Source organism: Sardina pilchardus, chromosome 22 (genome assembly GCF_963854185.1).
Source record: "Sardina pilchardus chromosome 22, fSarPil1.1, whole genome shotgun sequence".
Lineage (NCBI taxonomy): Eukaryota > Metazoa > Chordata > Actinopteri > Clupeiformes > Clupeidae > Sardina > Sardina pilchardus.
The window spans coordinates 25,213,400-25,235,690 of record NC_085015.1 but is presented as its reverse complement, the minus strand read 5'-3'; the positions used below and the strand labels follow the sequence as shown (position 1 = coordinate 25,235,690).

Below are 22,291 nucleotides of genomic sequence, written 5' to 3'. Positions count from 1 at the left end.
AACCCCAGGATAGGCTATACTGATTAACTGCATCGTCCAACTTCAGCATGCTCTTCTTTTGAATGAGAAATTATTCGGTTTGAAACGCATGCTTATCTGCCCTCACAAGATGCAGCAAATAGGTTCATGATTTAGGCTACATAGGCTATAGGCCTATTCCGTATTTAGATGGGTCAGTTGCTATGCTGTCAGTTGGCCCACATATACAGCACAAACAAAATGGCAGATTTCTAATTATGGATATAAATAACAGGGGCCTAATCTTTGTCACAGAGAGCAGTAATATGCCAGTTTAGTAATTACAACTTTACAGCCACTTTACAACCAGCCAAATAGCCTAGGCTATGTCCAAGGCAGTAAAAAGTACAGTAGTACAGTAGCCTACAACCTGTATTTGTAGTCTATGTCTATGCTTCGGTGTTTGTGTTAATTATCCATTAACATACAGGAACTAGCACAACCTTTCTTTAGTCATGTATATTTCCATTCAAAAAGCCTCGGCATCCAAATCATGCAGGTATAAAGGTGAAGCAAATCTCTCTCGCTTTCCCTCCCTCCCTCCCTCCCTCCCTCCCCCGGAAACAACCAAGAAAGTGCATGCACATTAGGCAGCCCGTAGAGTAGGTTAAGCTCCACATCATCACAACTCACAACCCAACCTCCACCTCTTGTTCATTTGAAGCACCTGAAGCAAGACCACCCACCTTATCCTCCTACGACAACTCAAGGTGTAAACACACGCTAACACCACCTCGCTTATCCTTCGCGGGAAGGCCTCTTCAAGAGAAACGGTCCATTTCGGTCCACAGCTGTGCGGGATTAGCCTATTTACCAGGTGCCGCGCTTGGACACTTTAAAATGCATTAGTGTTTGGTGCTCGCGACTCGCTCTCCCCAGAGGCACGCCGCTCCCATTTGAGAGACGGCCGAGGAAGGCTCGGCAGAATATGGATCCCCGCTTTAGCTAATGAACCTTGTTTAAATATGATTACGGCTACTAATGTATGCAGCTGACTCGGAATTGGGGAAAACAACAGCGGGTCCTTGCATCCGTGCCACGTTCTTACGACTACCTTGGCCTACTTTTTAGTGGTCGTTTCGTTTGGTGGTAGTGGTTGGGTTGGTGGTGTGTGAGCGTGCGTGCGTGCGTGCGTGCGTGTGTGTGTGTGTGTGTGTGTGTTTGGGGAGGGAGGGTGTTGAAACTGTTCTTGATTGTTGTCTTCTCACTTTAAGTGGAAAAAGAAAGAAAATAGAGAGCAAATAAATGAAACAGATACAAATTAATTGCACATACAAGAGGAGAGAACCAACATTAAAGGCAAAAAGCCATTAGGGGATACAACAAGAGAAAGAAAGAAAATGGAAAAAAGAAAAAGAGATGTTTGCTAAGGGGTTTACAGCAGGCTCCATGCTTCCCTTTTTGAGGTTAATAATGTTTCAGTCAAGACGCCTGTGTCAGAGGTCAGAAGCCGAGTATCCCATTTCACAATTCACTTTGATCTTTCAGACGCTTTTGTTTGTTCTTCCTGTTTTAAAGTGCTCCGCAGCGCTGCACTCATCACACAAAAGCCCACACAAGATCAAAATAACACTCCACAGAACCTAAATAACGACGCTATCTCCCCTTTTCCATTGATAGTGCTCGAAGTGTGTATAAATAGCAGTCTACACTGCAGACAAGTTCAAAAGGCCAATGAGGCCTGAAATAGCACACCCCATTATACATCTTCACATGCTTCCCCCCTTTCCCCATGACACACACACACACACGCGCACACACACACACACACACACACACACACACACACACACACAGACACACACACACTCATACAAGCATTCTCACAGACACACACACACACACACACACACACACACATACAAGTTCTCTCTCTCTCACACATGCACACACACACACACACACGTTCTCTCTCTCTCACACACACACGCACACAGAGACCTTGCTCTCATCAGTCTGGAACACCACCAATCTCCCAACACATTTTGATGTCAGCCCATAGTTGCCATTAACACTTTACACTGAGATAAAGTCCTGAATGTTTTTCCTTTGCGTTGGCATGTAGACAGAGGTGGGGGGGTGTGGATAGGGGTGGAGGTTGGTCAGTGAGGTAGGTAGACCTGTACAGAGGCTGAAAGTGAGAGACGTCTGACTGGCTGATGACTCCCTCACACATGGACTGTTTCCAAACCTGCCAGCCTATGAATTCCGTATTTTTCCACAAACTGAGTTTCCACTGTGTCCACTGTTGACCCAGCTGGATCCATACATGTTTTGTATAATGGGAAAGAATAGTTCACTGAGTGAAAGAAACCTCCTGAAGGCCATCATGACCTCCAGACCAGACTGGATTGTTTTTACTTTGAGATTCTCAGGCACTCAGCAATGGAGCACAGACTGAAGTCATTAGAGATATCACCGTTAGGGGAATTGAAGCCGTTTTGATGGTGCCTCCTCACCTTCTTTTTAACAGGTGTACAAAGCTGCTGTATAGTTTTTCCACCCGCGTAATTAGTCACTTGTCGATTTGCTGCTTGGCCCTGTCACGCTGTATCTTCTTAATGCCAAATTAATTAATCCTTCTGTCAGCGATATGCTTTGCATCAGCGACTTGAGCGTAGCACTCGAAAGCAATGAGCGAGCCATCTCAGGTCAGTGTTCACACATAATTAGATAGCGTCCCTGAGGTGTCCCTGAGGTCTCTCTGCCTCATCCTAGAGAGAAAGAGAGGAGGGAGAAAGAGAGAGAGAGAGAGAGAATGTGTCATTGTTGAATTAGAAGTACGTATTGGAAAGAAATGATGGTGTTGAGGCGCAAGGTGCTTTGTGTGCCTTATGGATCTCTATAGTAGCAGAGAGAGAAAAAGAAAGAGAGGGAGGGAGAGAAAAGGGGGAAATCCATTGTCATCATCTCCATGTTAGAGGTGCTACTGGCGCTGGCTTATGAATTCAGCACTTGTCCCGATGGCTGATGTGAATTTCCGAGCGTATTATCGACGGCGCAGGCATAAAAATAGACTCGTGTCGGCTGTGTTTAGCCTTCGCCACGGCACGATGCCCCCTCGTCAGAATGTGCACAGCTGCCTCTAACCTGGCGGGCCGCGGAGGGCACAGCGAGAGGCGGGGGAAATGTCACGGAAGCGAGCAGAATTTAAAGGAAGGCCAGCTTACCGTGCCGGCCAAAAGAACTCAGACCAAAGGTGAAGGCCGCTAGCGGGACGAGTCGGAAGGCCGCAGCGGGAGAAAGAGGGAAGGTGAGGGGGGGTGGTTACTTTTAAAGGCACTGAAGGTTAATACAGCGAGGGGTGGGCCTACCTGTTGATGTGGCAACGTCGCCCTTAATGCTGTTTATCTGTCACACTAGACTTTAGATCCGTATCACTTTCACCTGGATTTAGAGGCTATAAAAAGAACAGAATCAGCCACCACAACAAAGAAGAGGGTTTCATGGAGTCGGCCAGAGGGGGAACCCCAGAGATTCCACCAGGTCATGTACTGGGCAGGGTCTTTGGGACATAGCAGTGGATCTGTGAGATTTTAACTACAGAGGTTGGAAGTTTGCAGTATGGCCACAATGTCATTGTCAAGCCAAGTCCATGGTTACAAGATAGTGTAGCAGATATAGTAGGTAAGTGGAAGTTAACTTGGCATGTTGAAATCCATGTTATAGTGTGTGCTGCTGGTGAAACATGAAGAGGAAGTCAATCTCACTGTTGCTTTTAAATACTGAGGCCCATCTTTGAGAGTTCAACGGAAATGCTCCAGGCATGTTTCCTTGATTTTCTTCCTGACTGACACCTTTGTCTGCTGTTGCTGATGTGTATGTCGCCGCTTCTCATCTCTGACCTAACTGAAGTTTTTTACAACCAACCTAAACACATTGGCCATCAGTGTCGGGATCATAATTGCTGTTTTCTTCGGTTCTGCTGCGTTTGTCACGGCTGTATAACGCTGTGTACCGCTGCAAACTTTCTACACCGTCCACCAACCCATCAGACGACCTGTTACTGAATTCAAATTCAAATGAAAAAAAAACTTTATTCATCCCCAAGGGGCAATTAAAAAGCACGCTGAGCAGTCCAGGGACCTACCGTGCAGGGACAGGGACCTACCGTGGCTCCCCTGCCAGGTCCATGTCGGCTGGTTCCTGAAACTGCTATCCAAAACAGTTTTTTCCTTTGCTGTGCTGTGCAGGCCTCAGCAGTGGAACTCAAGGAGTCTTAGCTCAAAAACATTTCCGAGTTGCCTTGAGGTGATCTCTCCATATCCTGCGTCGTCTCTGCTATGTCCATCGGCCTGCCCGTTATAAGTGTGTTTACTCTCACAAAACTGTGTCTGTCCCAGCTGTTTGCTGCCATGCCTCTTGTTAATGACGTCATCAATGCATACCCCGCCCATCACATGCAAATCTGTGATCCTTGGTTTGTGTGGATAACAGTGTCACCCCTGACACTGCATTAACCAGGACAACATCATTCATGTTGCTTGACGGAGAAAACTGGCGAGTTTTCACATAGGTCACCAAATACTGTCGGTACGAAACAAAATAAAAAAATCGGTTTTACCTGGCTCAAGTTGCTACAACCAACGCAGCTAGGCAGCTACAGTGCTACACTTTGTAGGTAGGTACATGGGGGCCCACAGACATGCCCCCAGAGTGTAGCGCTGTAGCTGCCTGGCTGCATTAGCAGACGATAGAGAAGATCCATTTAAAGAACACTTCACAAGCTACAAAGAAGCCCTTTATCAGGCAAAAACAAGGTATTACTCCACACTCATCAGTTACCAATAAAAACACCCCAAATTGTCCTGGTTCCGGTCCTTCCTCACAGACCGGAAACAATTCATCATCCTAAATGACTCCAATTCTGATGCAGCAGCCACCGACAGTGGCGTGCCCCAGGGCTCTGTGTTTGGTCCTCTGCTGTTCACCATCTACATGCTATTCCTAGATCACATTATCCATAAAAATTGACTCAACTTCCACTGCTACACCGATGACACTCAACTTCCTATCCACACAACTTGTCAACTCCCTGCAGGAACTCAAATCATGTATAACCAGTAACCACAAACCTACTCAAACTCAACAGTAACAAGACAGACCTCATGGTGGTGGCCCCTGCACCACTGCTCAAGAAAATTGGAGACCTGGCCCTGGTTGTGGATGACTGCTCCATTTCCCCATCTCATGTGCAACTTGGGCGTCATCCCAGACTCTCTCCTTCTGGTTCCACATCAACATCAACATCACTAAGTCTGCCTTCTATCACCTCAGAATCATCTCACGACTCCGGGCCTTCACTCACACATTCAGTAATTGAAACACTCATCCCTGCCTTCATCACCTCCCGCCTGGACTAGCCTACTGCTGTATGTCCAGAACTCAGCTGCCAGAGTTTTAACCCACATAAAGCCTTGGCAGCATATCACTCCAATCCTCCAACAGCTGGTTGCCAGTCAAGTCACGTATCACCTACAAGACACCCCCCAACCCCCCCACCCCTTACAATTTGTTAAGTGACCCTTGGTACCATGAAAGGCGCTATATAACTCCAAGTTATTATTATTATTATTATTATTATTATGGTATCAGTAATAGTCTGGTGGCTGGTGGTGAGTCTGACTGGGACACAAACCCTCAAATCTTCAAGAGAGCAGCTGGGCCGACACCTGGCCAAATCCTGACCAGATCTGGCCCACATCAGGACCCAATCCAAAACAGGTTTAGCTGTTATCAGAATCCTAATACTCTGACTGACACCAAGCATTACATGACATTGCATTACAAGCACACTTGAGTTTAACCAATTGCATCCAACAGCAAGACAGCAAACAAAATGGGCTTCAGGTTCTTCAAAAGACCAGACATTTTGGAGAGAGCGTGCACACAAAGACAAAGGATGGGTCTCAGACATAAATACACGTTTCAATGGACATTTCGAAGTAAGAGGAGTCAGCTGGCTGAACAAGCTCTGTCACGTCTGTATCTATCTTGGGTGCTGTGAGACAGATGAGAGAGATTGCTGGGATTCACATCCACTGGGTGAAACAGAGCTGTGGAAGCCCCCTCTCTCCTGCATCTTTGGAATTCCTCTGGGTCTATCTCTACGATCTCTGAGGACACCAGCAGAGGAAACACCAGTATGCTTGATAAAAAATGTCTGTGTAACAAAATAGTTGCCCTCATCTGGAAAAAGATTGTAAAAAAAACATTTTGGTACTGTTTTTGAGAAGTTCTAAACTTGGGTGTTTTTTTTTTTCTTTTTTTTTTAGGCGTGTGTTTTTCGAACGAGATATTCAACAGCTTATGTAAATATGACTATTATTAGGTTTTGCCCCGAGCTAACAGGAAATGCACCACCTAAATTGCTTTTGGAGAATTGGGCAGGCCCGGAGCACAAAACATCCCATCAAGAGTCCGGCAATGCTTGATTTGCTGAAGAAATGGATGACTCATGTTTTCAGATTTTATTACGTTCAATGAAAGCTTTCTTACACAGCCTTACACAGAAAGAGAAAGAGAGAGAGAAATAAGGGAATTGTCATATAATGCCCTGTGTTGTCCACTTTTTAACTGCCACTTTCAACACTGCTTTTCAAACAGGCCCTCAAGTGTATGTTTGAGTTTGTGTCTTGCCCTTGGTCTGGGGATAGGGGGAGGACATCAAACAAGCAAACATAATACAGGTACTTATGTATGTGTGTGTGTCTGTGAGAGAGAGCATGCGTGCGTGTACAAGACAGCCGGTGAAACAGGGAAGAACAAGTGAAAGAAAAGAAAGAGAGAGTGAGGGAAAAGTGTGAGAGGTAGCATGAGACTATAAACAGACATGTTTGTTATGGTTATAGCCTGCTGATGTTTGTAATATTACTCCTGACTAATCGGGAAGCCCTGCGCTGTGATGATAGCTCGTGTCGTGTTGTAGTGCTGCTACCCACACACTTGAGAAGACTAATGGTGACAGGTGACCGTAAAGTGACCCTTACCTGTAAAGCCGTGTCCCTTTCATGTTTGCCAGCCTTTTTACCCATAAATCCTTGGGCTTATTATGACTTCAATTACCGCACAAGGTGCCACGGCTGATTTAGAAGACAACCCTCCTATACTTCCAGCTGGGTGGTGGAAATTAATCTGTCTTTGGGCTTTACTGTCACAAGTCTCTGTTGACTAATTAAGTCAAGGACAAGACTGGCCAGAAGATCTTAAAAGAGATCGCCTTTGCTTTGCTCAGAACTATGTGACTAAATTAAAAATAGAGTGTAAAATGTAGGCTTAAATCTCCTTCTCACATTTCTACATGGACATATTTTCTCTATGTCATTTAATGAGAACTCTAATCAGTTTTCAAGTTCAGACACCTCATTATGTTTCTTGCTCAAGAGGACAGCTTTGGTATGGTACACATTTTCAGTTCAAAATTTATTTAATTAGCCTATGACAAGAGGATAAATCAAAGCTATTGTGGAGAGGTGGAAGTTAGGAGACCCTTTTTGACTTTATCATGGATTTCTACAATAAAGTGAATCATCTACTTTTTGCTCAAATTGTTTACACAAATATAAAGGAAGTTTACATACCTCTATAAAGTACACATCACATATAGAGCTCTTTAAATCTCTTATGGGCATGGGCGTAGGTTTAGATGGGGACCACTAAACCTACCGGTAAACAAGGAATTTCATCCACATATCATTATGTACAATGCACAACAACGCTAAGTTAGCTTGAAACCGTGAGACGCAAGCAAGTCTAAAGCTGAGACCAAACCTACAGTATGCCCTTACTATGGGTAATAGTTTAGCATGATGTGGTCAGTTTATCACTGGCCTATCTGTCTGTTTGACAATGAGACACTACATGGAGATGATTTCAGCTTTTTTATTCCCTGTAAACACCATATATACAGAAAGAATCAGGAACAATTGTTTTAAAAACATTTACATAATATTACCATATCTACAAATATATATAATCACAGTTTTCATGACTATTCAATCAGACAGAGCATAGCTGACAGATTGGAATCAACAGGAGAAAAAAAAAGCAGTTTTCTTGTTTTTTTCTTCCGATCTTTTTTCCTTTTTTTTGTTGTTTCCTTTGGAACAATCACAATTGACCACTCAGGGACACACTCACACGCACTTCAAGAGATACTTCATTTTCTTCATGATATTTCAGACGTTGCAGCAATACTTCTAGTCCCAGGGGCAACTCCCAAGACAAATCAAAACATTTATTCTTTTTTTTTGTTAAGGGAGAAGGGTGGGTGGGCTAGAGGAGTCATCAAAGGCAAGTTATCAGTCGGCAGATGCCAGGCTTCTTGGGACCACGACATTCTTCTTCCTGTAAGGGTTGGGGAGGTGGTGGCAGTGATGGAATGCGTGGTGATGGAGTGCAACAGGGGGTGAGCGGTGGGTCACAGCGGGGTTGGACACGAGCCACGGACCCACCGGCAAAAAATAAAAGGCGCAACAAAGCGTCACAGTCGATTCGCTTCTGAGCAGGTGACGGCAGAACGTGACCGCATGTGTGTGTGTGTGTGTGTGTGTGTGTGTGTGAGAGAGGGGCGCCTGGAGATAGTGGAGTTGATGGAGTAGCTCCGTTGATGTCCTCAAGATGAAGACACTATTGGGGGGTGGGGTGGGGGGGCGACAGGTTGGGGTGGGATGGGAATGGTGTTGGTATGGGGGTTAAGGGGGGTAGTCATGACAACGGACCTTCCAGTCAGGATAACTATGCTCGCTGTCAAAGGCTTCGGGGAGCCGCAATTTATCTGGCGAGATGCTTCAAAGTGCCACGGGGCGAGAAAGAGCGGTGGAGCGACAGCATCTCTGTTGAGAGAGAGAGAGGGTGTGTGTCAGTCTCTGGCTCTCTCACTCTCTCACTGTGTAGAGAGGGGCTGTGTGAGTGTGTCTGTGTGTGTGTGTGTGTGTGTGAGGGAGAGAGGCTGTATGAGTGTGTGTATGTCTATCTGTGCATAAAGGAGTGGGTTATCTCTGAGAGTGCCTGTGTGTGTGTGTGTGTGTGTGTGTGTGTGTGTTTCTACTTAAAAGGAGGGAGCAGCTTAGCATCCGCAGGTAACCAGGGTGACCACAGCTCAGAGATGCGTCAGTGTGAATCTAAAGGAGCCAGCCCTACCCAGCCCTCAACAGGGGAGGACAAAAAAATGCCAATGTCTTGCTTTCATGAAAACAAAATGGTAAAAAAACAAACATAATTGCACTTATGCCCTAAATATTTACATGACGGGATCTCCAAACCAGCCGCACAGAGACGGGATAATTGAGCTTGTTTGTTCTCTTCTATCCCTTTTGAGGGTCGCGACCCCGAGCTACGGCATTTTCAGAGGGAGGACAACAGAATGACAGAGGGAGGTGAACTTAAAAAAACACTTAACAGACCAGTGGCCCACAATCGCAGAGTTTAAATAATAATAATAATAACAGCAATTTTTGCTTTTGTTGAGGCTTCATTCATCCCCGCGGTGGGGGAGGGGGGGGGTATAAAATACAAATTAAGTCCTTCACTGAAGAGCAACTCGAGACACTAGACAAGCTATTAGTCGTGATCGGCGAGCATCCATCCAGGAGTTTTTTTGGAGAGCACGTACTTAAGCAAGTGGGATGGATTATGGGTGTGTGTGGGTATTACCTGGGCCGTAGCCTAAGTGCTTTGAGGGGCAGGGGCGGGGGGGGGGAGGGTAGAGTTTAGGAGAGAGAGGAGAGATGGTCTGGCGAAGTGAACTGAGGCGAGTCGAGTGGAGTGGGGAGGCTCGGGCCGGGAGTTCTAGCATGTTCCTTTCTTTCTCCCTCGCCTCGTACTTCAAAACCCTTAGGTGGCCTTCCAGTACCAGGAAATACATTCAGCGGTATGGCACTTCATTATCATAGCAAAAAGGGAAAGAAAGAGAGAGAGAGAGAGAGAGAGAGAGAGAGAAATGGAAAGAGATAGGAAAGTAACAGAGGGCTGAAAAAGACACAATGAAGTGCAGTGGAAAAGAGCTATGAGAGAGATGAAGATCAAGGTCGGACTAAGCATGAAGTGAACAGGGTTGGATGTTGCAGCCATCTTTTGGGGCTAATGAAAAAGAAATGGAAAAAAAATAAAAGAATTCTTCCTCAGACAATGTTATAGTTCCTTCAGCAGTTAGCTGGATGGAAGGTACAATATTTCTGTGTGTGTGTGTGTGTGTGTGTGTGTGTGTGTGGTCTTCAGAAGGCAACCTTCACTGGGAGTGTGCGTGTTGTCCTAAGAAGACAACCTTCACTGGGTCGTACGTTCTTCAGTTTCTGCCCATTTCACAGCTCATTGTGCGGGCAAGGCTGTGTGCGCTTTCTCCCCGCGCCCAACAATCGCAATGTGTGGGCACACAACACTCGCGCGCCAACGCTTCTTCGCCGCTGTCCTTTGTGTGAGTGTGTGTGAGTGTGTGTGAGAGTGTAAGGACTGCTGAGGTCTCAGCTGCAGCCAGAGATGAGAGGGGGAAGAGGAAGAGGAAGAGGAGGGGGAGGAGGAAGGGTGGGGCGGAGAGGGACGTTTGAGGAGAAGGTGGGGGAAGGAGTTTTTTTTTTCACCAATATCAGCCAATGAGAGTGTGATCAGGACTCGGGCATATCTTGGGTTGGACTTTTTTTTCCTTCAGTTGGAATCAGCCATGCAGTGTATGTTGGACATATATTGGTGTGTGTGTGTTTGTGTGTGTGTGTGTGTGTTTCGTTGTTTGTGTGTGGCTCAGTTTGGGCTCAAGTCCTTCGCAGTTGGACAGACTTCATAAGTGGGTGGACGTCGAGGGCGCTCCTCGTCACTTTGGTCCGCTTTGGCGCGCGCGTCACTCCGTACCGTTCGGCCCCCGACTCGGCGCTCCGAGATGCGGCATTTCCTGCTGGCAGGGCTTGCGGTGCGTGTCACTTCCTCCGAGCCTTGTCCTCCGGAGCCCGCTGCTGCTTGATGAGCCTCTCGATCTCTGACCCCAGCGTCTGCAGGTTCTCCTGTCGGGAGAGAGAGAGAGAGAGAGAGAGAGAAAAACAGAAAGAGGAGAGAGAGAGAGAGAGAGAGAGAGAGGGAGAGAGAGAGAGAGAGAGGGAGAGAGAGAGAGAGAGGGAGAGAGAGAGAGAGAGAGAGAGAGAGAGAGAGAGGGAGAGAGAGAGAGAGATATGTCAGTGCAAACGTGAAAGAATGGAAAGAATCGCCACGACGAGTTTGTTTACAGATACCCCTCTCAGGATAGCGCATTTTGGACACATAATTTGCCAACCAAATGACATAACACACTGGTAGGAGCATATTTGGACATAGTGTAAGTGGTATAAAACCGAGATAAGGAGCGAGAGAAAGATATTTTTGATAAGAGGACACTATTTCCCTTTAACCAAATTTCCAGGCGCTCCTGCCCAGAAGGAAGAACACAGTCAGGCAATATCAGAGTTGAACTGATCATTCTAATTAAAGGGGAATTCCGGAATTCCGGGAATTTCATTTTTCACATAGATCTCAGTTTTTCAAGTTCACAGAATGCTGTTGGTTTTCTTAGCTTAAATTGCTGCAGAAAGAACCTGAAGCAGCCGGGCAAATAACAGCGCTTCACTCAGGGGGCATGAACACGGGGGAACTCCACTTTAAACCTTTTCATTTCCGCCATCTCTCTTTCTGCTGAACTGCAGGGGTTAGCCCTGCCTGCTTTACATATGCTGTGCCAGGGGCCTGGTCCGCCTGCATGCTCCATTAACATACTAGCGTGCGCTCCAGGGATGGAAATTAGCACCCACCACCCACCAAATGAGGGTGAATTTGTGCGTGCGAATTTGGTCAACATACTAGCCACTGTGAATAGAGCTATCTAAATACTCATTTTCATATTGGTATTGACGGTTAAAAAACGTGTCTGTAGGGATTATGTAACGTTATCAGCCTATTGGGGAAATACCATTAAAAAATGTGTGATTTCATAAAAAGGCCAAATACAAAATAAATATAAAAAAAATATCGCCTAAATAACTGTAAATACTAAAACCAGAGTTTTTCAATGTAGTTTCACAAATTGCTAAACATTTATTTTTCTTAAAACTGAGCCGTGCTTAAATTGTTCAGTGCATAAGACCCCAAATAGAAAATAAACGCTAAATGTTAAATATAGCCTTACCTGTAAATATTTTAATCTGATGATGTTCAGTATAGTTAGATCAAGTTGGATAATTGGATCACAGAATGCTCCAGAACTCACACCGACAGAGTCTTAAAGGAGCCACACCACTTTTATGACAAGACACTATGGCATATGAATGTGGTTCTGTTGACCTAGTGCTGTTGCTACTGTGCTCAGAGGACAGTTGGTAGAATAAGGGCAAAATTCAGCACAATTTAATTGTATCGCAATAATGCCGATAACCATCATCATCATCATTTTGGTTACTATAATCCTGATATCACAGTTTCATAGCATTTCTCTATGGACTGGTAAAAAGTCAAGTGACTGGTACATTTTGGAATCCACCGACCACAGTGGCAGGTGAACAACACATTTAATGTCCATCCCTGGAGTGCTCAAGCGGTAGAGGGGATGATCTTGCACAAGAGTGTGTGTTTGTGTCCCGAGAGGACCCTGATAATGGTGACGGTGACGGTGCAGACAGGACAGTGGTGCGGTGCGGGGGCCGGCTGTAGGTTAATGGAATGTGTGTAGTGTCGAGTCATTGGCCTGGTGCACTGACACAAACAGAGGGAGAGAGGGGGGGGGGGGGGGGTTCAAGACGAGGAACAAAAGGACAAGAGATGGTCAGATAAGAGAGGGGGGAGAGAGAGAGAGAGGAAGGGAGGGGGGGTTGAACAAGAGAGTAAGCTAGAGAGAGGGGATGCGTGCTTGAGAGAGAGACAGTGAAGGAGAGAGAGAGAGAGAAAGAAAGAGAGGGAGAGAGAGAGGAGAGCACAAAGCAGCGATGCCTTGAAGCAGGGATAAAGCAGAGCTTCTACAGAACTCCTTCCATCGGAGAGTTTGATTGACTCATCATCTCCGTCTTACACTTAATCCAGCCTCTGCATTCTCTCTCTCTCTCTCTTTCTATCTCCATCCCTCCCTCTCCCTCCCTCTCTCTCTCTCTTTCTCTGTCCTCCTCGATTTCGGAACTCTGTTCTCCCCATCGACATCCTGTCCCCGCACAAACTCCATTAATTCCGACTGATCTGTTTGGCCACGTTGTCCCTTGTCAGGACAGGCGTGTCGACACGCTCACTGTCCTCTGAGCTCTGGACCACACTGGCCTGGCAGAGATACAGTGTGTCCAATGAGAGGGGCCGAGAGGAGAAAAGAGGAGTGGAGAGGGGGAGAGAAGGAGAGAGAAGGAGAGGAGAGGAGAGGAGGAGAGAGGAGAGGAGATGAGCGGGTAGAGAAGGAGAGGAGAGGAGAGGAGAGGTGAGGAGAGGAGAGGAGAGGAGAGGAGAGGAGAGGAGAGGAGAGGAAAGGCGAAGAGAAGAGAGGAGGAAAACAGAAAGGATGAAAGAGGAAAAGAGGATGAGAGGAGAAACGAGGAAGAGAGGAGAATGGAAAGGAGAGGATGAGAGAGGAAGAGAGGATGAGAGGAGAGGATGTCAGGAGAGGGGAAGAGAGGAGCAGGATGGAGGAGAGGATGAGCAGAAGAGAGGATGAGAGAGGAGAGAGAAAGAGATGAGGAGAATGGAGGAGAGGAGAGGATGAGAGGAGGAGAGGAGAGGAGAGGAGAGGAGAGGAAAGGCGAAGAGAAGAGAGGAGGAAAACAGAAAGGATGAAAGAGGAAAAGAAGATGAGAGGAGAAAAGAGGAAGAGAGGAGAATAGAAAGGAGAGGATGAGAGAGGAAGAGAGGACGAGAGGAGAGGATGTCAGGGGAGGGGAAGAGAGGAGCAGGATGGAGGAGAGGATGAGCGGAAGAGAGGATGAGAAAGGAGAGAGAAAGAGATGAGGAGAATGGAGGAGAGGAGAGGATTAGAGGAGAGAGAGAGGAAGCGAGAGAGCAGAATGGAGAGGAGAGCAGTGGGACGACACAGCTGGGCAGAGCGTGGGAAATGGAGCACCTAGCCGAGGGGACGTTCTCTCTCTCTCTCTCTCTCTCTCTCTCTCTCTCTCTTGCACACTCTCTCTCTCTCTCTCTCTCTCTCTCTCTCTCGTACACTCTCTCTCTCACTCTTTTCCTCGCTCGCTCGCTCGCACAGAAATGTGACCTTTTCACTGCTGTGATTCATTGTTGTGGAGCGGATGGGAGAAGAGAGCGCAGAAAAGAACAGAAGAGAAGAGAAGAGAGAAAAAAAGGAGAGAGGACTTGAGCGAATGTTTCAAAACTTTCTCATGAGAGAGCGGTGAAATTTGAGCCGGGCTGTTTGGGGGTGTTTGTGAAGTTTCTGAAAAGCGGTTAGCCACGGATACTTGCAGGTTGCCTCCCTACCAAACGACCCTGTAAAACACACTGGTGAGCAAACACACTAGGCTTTAGAGAGGCCGAGTGCCGAGCCAAGAGCAAGATATACAATATATACTGTATATATATAACCGGGAGAAAAGCGTAGGAAGTATAAGGAAGGATTCTATTTCGGTCCTCGGAAGTGTTGGAGCGGTTCAAGGTGTCAGGGCGGTGTTTTATTAGCTGTGGAAGAGGCTGTGTGTATAGCTCTTCGTTCGTGTTTACACTGTAGGTCGTCTATAGAGTGGGAATGTGTGGAGTGGTTTCCTTGTGCATGGGAGATGTGTATGCGTATGTAAAAATATGCAGAAACAGCATGGTTCTGGTTATGGCTTTCGTGTGTGTGTGTGTGTGTGTGTGTGTGTGTGTGTGTGTGTGTGTGTGTGTGTGTGTGTGTGTGTGCAGTATGCCTCTGTCAGCATATGGCTGTCAGCACACACTGTGTAAATGTGTGGGCAAAACACAGTTTGAGGCTGTGTGTGTGTGTGCACTGTATACACACGTGTCTTGTGTGATAATATGTATGCAAAATATATATATATATGTGTCTGTGCATATGTGTGCATTTGTGTGTGTGTGTGTGTGTGTGTGTGCATAAGAAAAATTGTTCATACAAGAGTTATTGTATGTATGTGTGTGTGTGTGTGTGTGTGTGTGCATAAGAAAAATAGTTCATACAAGAGTTATTGTATGTATGTGTGTGTGTGTGTGTGTGTGTGTGTGTGTGTGTGTGTGTGTGTTTGTGTGTGTGTAAGGTAAAAAAAGAGTGTGCGAGTGTACGTGTGTGTGTGTGTGTGTGTGTACGTGTGTGTGTGTGTGTGTGTGTGTGTGTGTGTGTGTATGTGTGTGTGTGTGTGTGCGTGTGAGCGCGCGTGTGTGTGTGTACCCCGCGCCCACCTTGAGGGTGATGTTCTTGAGCAGCGTGTCCTCCAGCACGGCCTGCAGCTTGCGGTTGATCTCCAGCGACAGGTCCAGCGTGAGGCCGCTGTCGGCCGGGTGCGACGTGTACAGCGAGGCCATGATGCCGCCGCGGCGACTCAGCCGCGCCTTGTTGAAGTCCGACGCCTCCGACGAGAGCGCGCCCGACTCCTCGCGCAGCACGTAGCTCTGGAGGATCCTGAGAGAGGGAGGGAGAGAGAGAGAGAGAGATAGAGAGAGAGAGAGATGGGAAGAGAGGAGATAGAGGCAGATAATGAGAGCCAGAGAGAGAGGGATGGCGAAAGAGGAGGAAGAGAGAGAGAGAGAGAGAGAGAGAGAGAGATGGAGAGAGAGGAGAGAGAGGCAGATAATGAGATCCAGAGAGAGAGGGATGGAGAGATGGAGAGACACAGAGTGGGAGAGAGAGAGAGGGAGGCAGATAATGAGAGCCAGAGAGAGAGGGATGGAGAAAGAGGAAGAAGACAGGGAGAGAGAGAGATGGAAAAAGAGGAGATAGAGGCAGATAATGAGAGCCAGAGAGAGAGAGGGATGGAGGGAAAGGAAAGCGAAAGACAGGAGAAAGATGAGTGTGGCAGATTAGTAGGACAGAGAGAACGAAAGAATGAAAAAGACAGAGAGCAATATAGAAAGAGAGAAGGTGATCGAGGGACAGAGAGAGAGGAGGAGGAGAGGAAAGAGAAGACAGAGAGAGAAAGAAAAACAGAGGAGGAGAGGCGATTTTGATTAGATGGCAATCTGTGAGAGGTTTCCCCATTTTCACACACACACAATCCATCACGGCAGAACAGACCATCTGACACCCCGCTTCCCCTCCCACCCTCCCCCCACACCCCTCCGCCAACGAGGGAACGCTGGACAGAGAGGGGGAGAGGGAGAGAGAGAGAGAGAGGGGATAACGAGAGGATGAGTAAGTGTTGTGAGGGAGGAAGAGAGGAGGCTATAACTTGCTACACTCTAACAAGAGAACAATGAATGGGTAGACAGGCTAAGTGGAGAGGGAGGTGAATGAATGGGTGTGTGTGACAAAGCTGGACTGGGCTGACTGTACAGGTGTGTGTGTGTGTGTGTGTGTGTGTGTGTGTGTGTGTAGGGAGGGAGGAAGAAGATGCATAAGAGCTCAGAATGTGTGTGTCTTAGTGTCTCCGTGAGTGTGTGTATGTGTGTGTGTGTATGTGTAGTAGTAGTGGTAGTGGTGTGTGTGTGTGTGTGTCTATTAAGGAAGGCAGAGATAGTTTGTGTGAGTGTGTGTGGTAATGGAGGGAAAGGAGAATATGAGGATAAGAGCCGAGTGTGTGTCTGATGTCTCGTGTCAAGGATGTCTTAATTACGCTTCTTTCAGCTGCAGTGTGTGTGTGTGTGTGTGTGTGTGTCCCTACAGACAGCAGTCCTCTTTGACAGAGATATCAGAGAGACTGGCAAGGCAACTCCACAGAGTTTCACTGACCTCACATACACTTATCAACACCTTCTGTCTCCTGCTCACATACACACAGACCTTAACCTGCACAGCAGGAAACATCTGTGCATATACACACACACACACACACACACACACACACACACACAGTACAGAATTCATACACTGCAAACTCACTGCATCTGAGCTTATGGCTCATTCACACTCAAGTATATTCATGTGCACACACACACACACACACACACACACACACACACACACAGACACACACACAGACACACACACACACACAGTACAGAATTCATACACTAAAAACCCACTGCATCTAAGCTTAAGGCTCATTCACACTCAAGTGTATTCATGAGCACACACTCTCCCATACACACACACACACACACACACACACACACTCTTCAGTGCGCTGCGCTGTGCTGCCTCCTCAGCGGTCCCTAATGAAGTGTGTGTCGGCCCGGTGCCTCTCTGCTCTCCTCTCTGGCTGTCATGACTGACTGATTAGTCTGGAGCGCTTTCTTCTCCCGCCGCCTCCGCTGCTGCTGCGCTATCACTTCCCACAGGAACCGCATTGACATGCCCGGCGCTGGAGGACCTGCTGCTCTCTACGCACAAGCGCACGCGCACACACACACACATGCACACACACACACACACACACACACGCACATGCACACGCACACACACACGCACATGCACACACACACGCACACAAAACATACACACACACACAGACACAATACACACAGACACACAACACACACACGCACACACACGCACACACACACACACACACACACACACACACACACACACACATACAAAACACACACACACAGACACAATACACACAGACACACAGACACACAGACACACACACAACACACACACACACACACACACACAACACACACACACACACACACACAACACACACACACACACACACACACAACACACACCACACACACAGGCGCCAGGCATTACATGGGCTGAAGTCCCAAAATGGTGAAACTGACATCTGTCTGGAAGAGGCTGTAAAAAGTCACCACTAATCCGACACGTGGCCCTTCCTTAAAAATCTTAAATAAACCAGCACCGCCACCACCTGCCTGAGGCCACCTCGAGACATTTGTATAGACAAATAAAAGCAGTCACGGGGAGATGATCCCTGTGACGCCGTCCCATAGATCTTCACTAGGACCCACAGATATTGTCACACGGTGGTTTGGAGCAATAACAACCGACGACAACAGTGGCGACACTCCCTTTGTCCTTTTACACGCGGACTTTGCCAAACAAGAGTTCGCCGACTTCAGGAAATATTGCAGCACCGCGTGGCAAAAAAAAAATAGCAACTCACTTCACAACTCAAGCTTTTGAGAATCATAAACGCACGGAGAATGACGCTGAACTGTGTTATAGCTTCGAATAACACGGGGAAATAATGAAGCCCAACGAGCAAAAAGGGTAATGAAGTTGGTAATGGCTCAATTTAAGGCCAAACGGAGAAGCAGGTCTGCGACGAGGATAATTTGAAATCATTACGGCTGCCTGCCATCATCATTTCATCCAGGGCCTTCATTTCAAAAGAGGAGGTGGTGGCCGGAGAGAGTGGATGATCAAGAAAGAGAGAAAAAAAAAACGCTGAATAATTTCCAGTCCAAATGGGAGGATGAGAAGAGATGGAGAGATGGAGTGGTGACGGAGGACAAAGCCTCTCTCTCTCTCTCTCTGTGGATCATTCTCTTCTTCACCGTCTTTTTTTTTGTCTCTCTTCTTCCCTCGTTCCCGGCAATGACGCATGCGGGGAGCTTGAAAGGACTTGGGGGTGTTTAAATGGGGGTCCGCGGACAGGCCGAGCGACTGCACAAAGAGCCCCGAGAGAAGGAGAGGTATGAAGAGCACACACGGGGACCACGGAACCATAGAGCCTGTGTGTGAGGCGGGGGAGGAGTAAAAAGGATGGATGGATGGATGGATGGATGGAGGAGAAGAGTGGAGAAGGGGGGGTGGCATAGGGCATTGGGTTCATAAGACTGTCTGTAGCATGAGTGTGGATGAAGATGTGAGGCTGAAACTGAGGATGTGTTGATGCAGGTATACTGTATGTGGTTGTGTTTACACGCATGTCTGTGTATGTTATGTGTGTGTGTGTGTTTGTGTGTATGTGTGTGTGTGTGAGAGAGAGAGAGCGTGTGGTGGAAGATGAGGGACTGTACGACAGGATTCAATATCCACTTAAAGACCACTAGGATCAGTTCTAATCCACACACAACGGAAAGAGATATTTTGAGCTTTCACCTTTCAGACATAAAGTTCTGCGAAATTCTCAGGGTATGTGCCTTTGAGCAGAAAGCTGGACGCGTCCCAAGTTCCACGGTTCGGAATACACTTTAATGAGTTCTGAGAGTTTGCAGAACTGAGCCTACTGAATCTACGGAGACAGATTTTTTTCCCCTAAATGGCAAACTCCAAACCCAGGCAAATTAGCATGGGGAGCTAATACTGAGCCCAAAAATGCTAATTCACATGAATTACAATGAGGGACGAGGTCATGGCAAGCAAAAGGAAACAAACTAGGGAAGAACACAGCACTACACTCACACACACACACACACACAAACACACACACACACACACACAAAACAACACAATCTTACCTTGAACTGGCCTTGGGTCCGTTTCCGGCCCAGTCCCGTCAGAACAGTATTTAACACAAAAGCATAAAAACAAAAATAAAAAACTATTTGCAAGGTAAAAAAAAAAAAAAAGTTTGCAAAGGGCGCTGGAGGCTATGAGGTAGGGTGAGCCAACAACAGCCAACCGTTAACAGCTTTAGAAAATCAAAACAAAAACCGACACAATTAAATCAAAGACATTGAGAGAATTAAAAAACAGATAGCTTCTAGTCTCTAAGAGAGCTCTCCTCTACAGTGCGCTCTGCACGGCTGGCTACGAGGAGCCCACTGAGACTGTTTGGCTGCCATTAGGCTCACAGGCGCTGGCACTTCTAAAGCGGACTGGTGCAGTCTCCTATGGGACGCTTCAGAGAGACGGGAACGGGAACGGGACAGGAGCACTGGGAATGGGAATGGGAAGGAATGCTATGGGAGGGGATGGGATGGCGGGAAAACTGCCATCTTTTCCTAGAGGTGCCCTCTCTCTCTCTCTCTCTCTCTCTCTCTCTCCTACCGTGACATGGAGGGTGTGTGAGCTCCGCAAGGCTGACCTGATTCTCATCCGGCAGGAGAGTCCGATCCTCTGGAGAGAAGAGGAGGAAGTGTGTATGTGTATGTGTGTATATGTGTGTGTGTGTGTGTGTGTGTGTGTGTGTGTGTGTGTGTGTGTGTGTGTGTGTGTACTACACACTACAAGCCTATAAGCACGTGAGGAACAGCACCACCATAAGACACCATCTCCTGCACCGTCAGCAGATCCACAGACCCAAATAAAGATCCAGATCCTGCCACCCGGCCTCATTCTCCAGGACTCCAAAGACGGTCAAGTCTTCTCTGTCTTTCTCAAAAAAAGGTCAACTCCTGGAGAAGTAGAGTGCTCCATAAAAGTTCCAAAAACGTTGAGTGTTCCTGCTGACCTCTCCCTCAACTTGATGGAAAAATAAAAGTTCTCTGGACATTTAATTGGGGTTATCTAAAAGGTTGTCTGGACACAAGCCTCCAGCCTCCACAGCCTCATCTCGGAATCCCTCCAGAGCAGAGGCCAGTGCGGGGGGGTCGGGGTGGGGGGCGGGGGGGGATTCCCCACCAGCAGCCCTGGCCCCCACCCCGCTGTATGCCCGGGGGCACAGCAGTGGGCAAAGCTGGCCGACTGGCTGCTCGGTCGGTCGATCGGTCAGCCGGCCGGAGACGGGCATGAGCGGAACCTCCGCGCCAGCTGGCGCGCGTGAATGTGAAGAAGCTGGTTGCCATGGGTTACGCGTGCAGGGCTGTGTCTGAGTGCGTGGATGCGGGGATGTTACACAGAGATACACGCTGGCAAAACACTACAGTAACACACACGCAGACAACTTCACATACACACAGACAAACAACCTCACATACACACAGACAAACAACCTCACACATTCTCTCTCTCTTTCTCTCTCTCTCACACACACAAGCACAAACAACCTCACAACTACTAACACATGCAGTCACGCACACTACAGACGCACAGAATATTCTACTCATAGATAATACTCTCAAGATTACTCAGACACAAATAAATCCTCTCTCTCCTCTCTCTCTCACAAACACACACACACACTTTTCTTTTATGAGAAGTGGGAGGAAGGCAGGCAGGCAGCTACCTGGAGTGTAATCAATAGCACTTTCCCCCTCTTACACTATTCAGCTCATACCGCCATCTTTGTCATTGATGAAGCACCCCTAATGTGCGTTGCCGCCGGTGAAGGGGGCCGCACAGAACAGATCTCAGAACAGAACAAAACACGGCCCATTTGGCCGTCTGGATCAGCGGCCGCTCTCCATCACTGGCTCACGGCCGGCCGCCTCGCCTCCGAGAGAAAGAGCAGCGAGCGCCCGACCGGGGCCAAGTCTGGAGGGCCCGCAAATACACACACGCGCCCGCGTGAATACAGAACCTCTGCTGAATTATGAATGGGCTGTTGGTGGTGGTGGTGGTGGTGGTAGTGGTGTGTGTGTGTGTGTGTGTGTGTGTGTGTGTGTGTGGGAGGGGGGGGGAGGTTACAAAGCAAGCCAGGGGGAGTTAGAAAGCAGGGCAGTGGATGATAGAGGGGAGGAGAGAAGAGGGGGAAGTGTGTGTGTGTGTGTGTGTGTGTGTGTGTTTTGTGTGTGCTTTGCGTGTGTGTGTGTGTGTGTGTGTGTATGTGGGGGGGGCAGGGAGTGTTCCTATGTATGAAAGGTCTGGAGACCTGACGAGCAAGTGGCAGGAGAAGTACAGTGGCAAGGACTCAAACAGAATGGAGAATGCGGCGCAACAAAGTCCAACACAGCCCAGGAAATAGAACAGAGATGGAGCGGTTGGAGCTGGCATCCGTCTTGGTGCGATGAGGAAGGTGGAGCGGGGTGGAGTGGTGTGGCGCTGGTGCTGCTGATGACGGAGGGTGTGGGGGTCTAATACCGCCGCTCCTGCGTCACACCCGTGTGTGGCCTGCCAGATGAGGTGTGAGTGTTGACTGTGTGTGTGTGTGTGTGAGTGTTGAGTGTGTGAGTGTGTGAGTGTTGAGTGTGTGTGTGTGTGTGTGTGTGTGTATGTGAGTGTGTGTGTGTGTGTGTGTGTGTGTGTGTGTGTGTGTGTGTGTGTCGGCCTCGGTGCGTCGGCACATGGCCCATGAATATGGATGCGGCGTCGCCAGCACCCCTGCTGACGCATCACGCACCCCGCACCCCCACTCCCGCTTCCTCTGAGAGCCCTCCAGAATACGTCTATAAATAAAGTCAGGGAGCGCAGGGGCAAGTGAAAGTGTGTGTGTGTGTGTGCTTGTGTGTGTGT

At 47.8% G+C, this 22,291-nt stretch overlaps 1 protein-coding gene across 2 annotated transcripts in view; it reads right to left on the bottom strand.

Moving 5' to 3' along the window:
- Positions 1-7,885: 7,885 nt before the first annotated feature.
- The window catches only part of ccdc186 (coiled-coil domain-containing protein 186), a 45,746-nt gene continuing 31,340 nt past the window's right edge, over positions 7,886-22,291 (bottom strand). For both annotated transcript variants that reach the window (XM_062525623.1, XM_062525622.1), the window contains 2 exons: positions 15,343-15,562; positions 7,886-11,009 (listed from right to left, as the gene is read on the bottom strand). In XM_062525623.1, the coding sequence (XP_062381607.1) occupies positions 10,926-11,009; positions 15,343-15,562 (304 nt within the window). In that variant the 3' untranslated portion in view covers positions 7,886-10,925. The remainder of the gene's footprint in view (positions 11,010-15,342; positions 15,563-22,291) is intronic.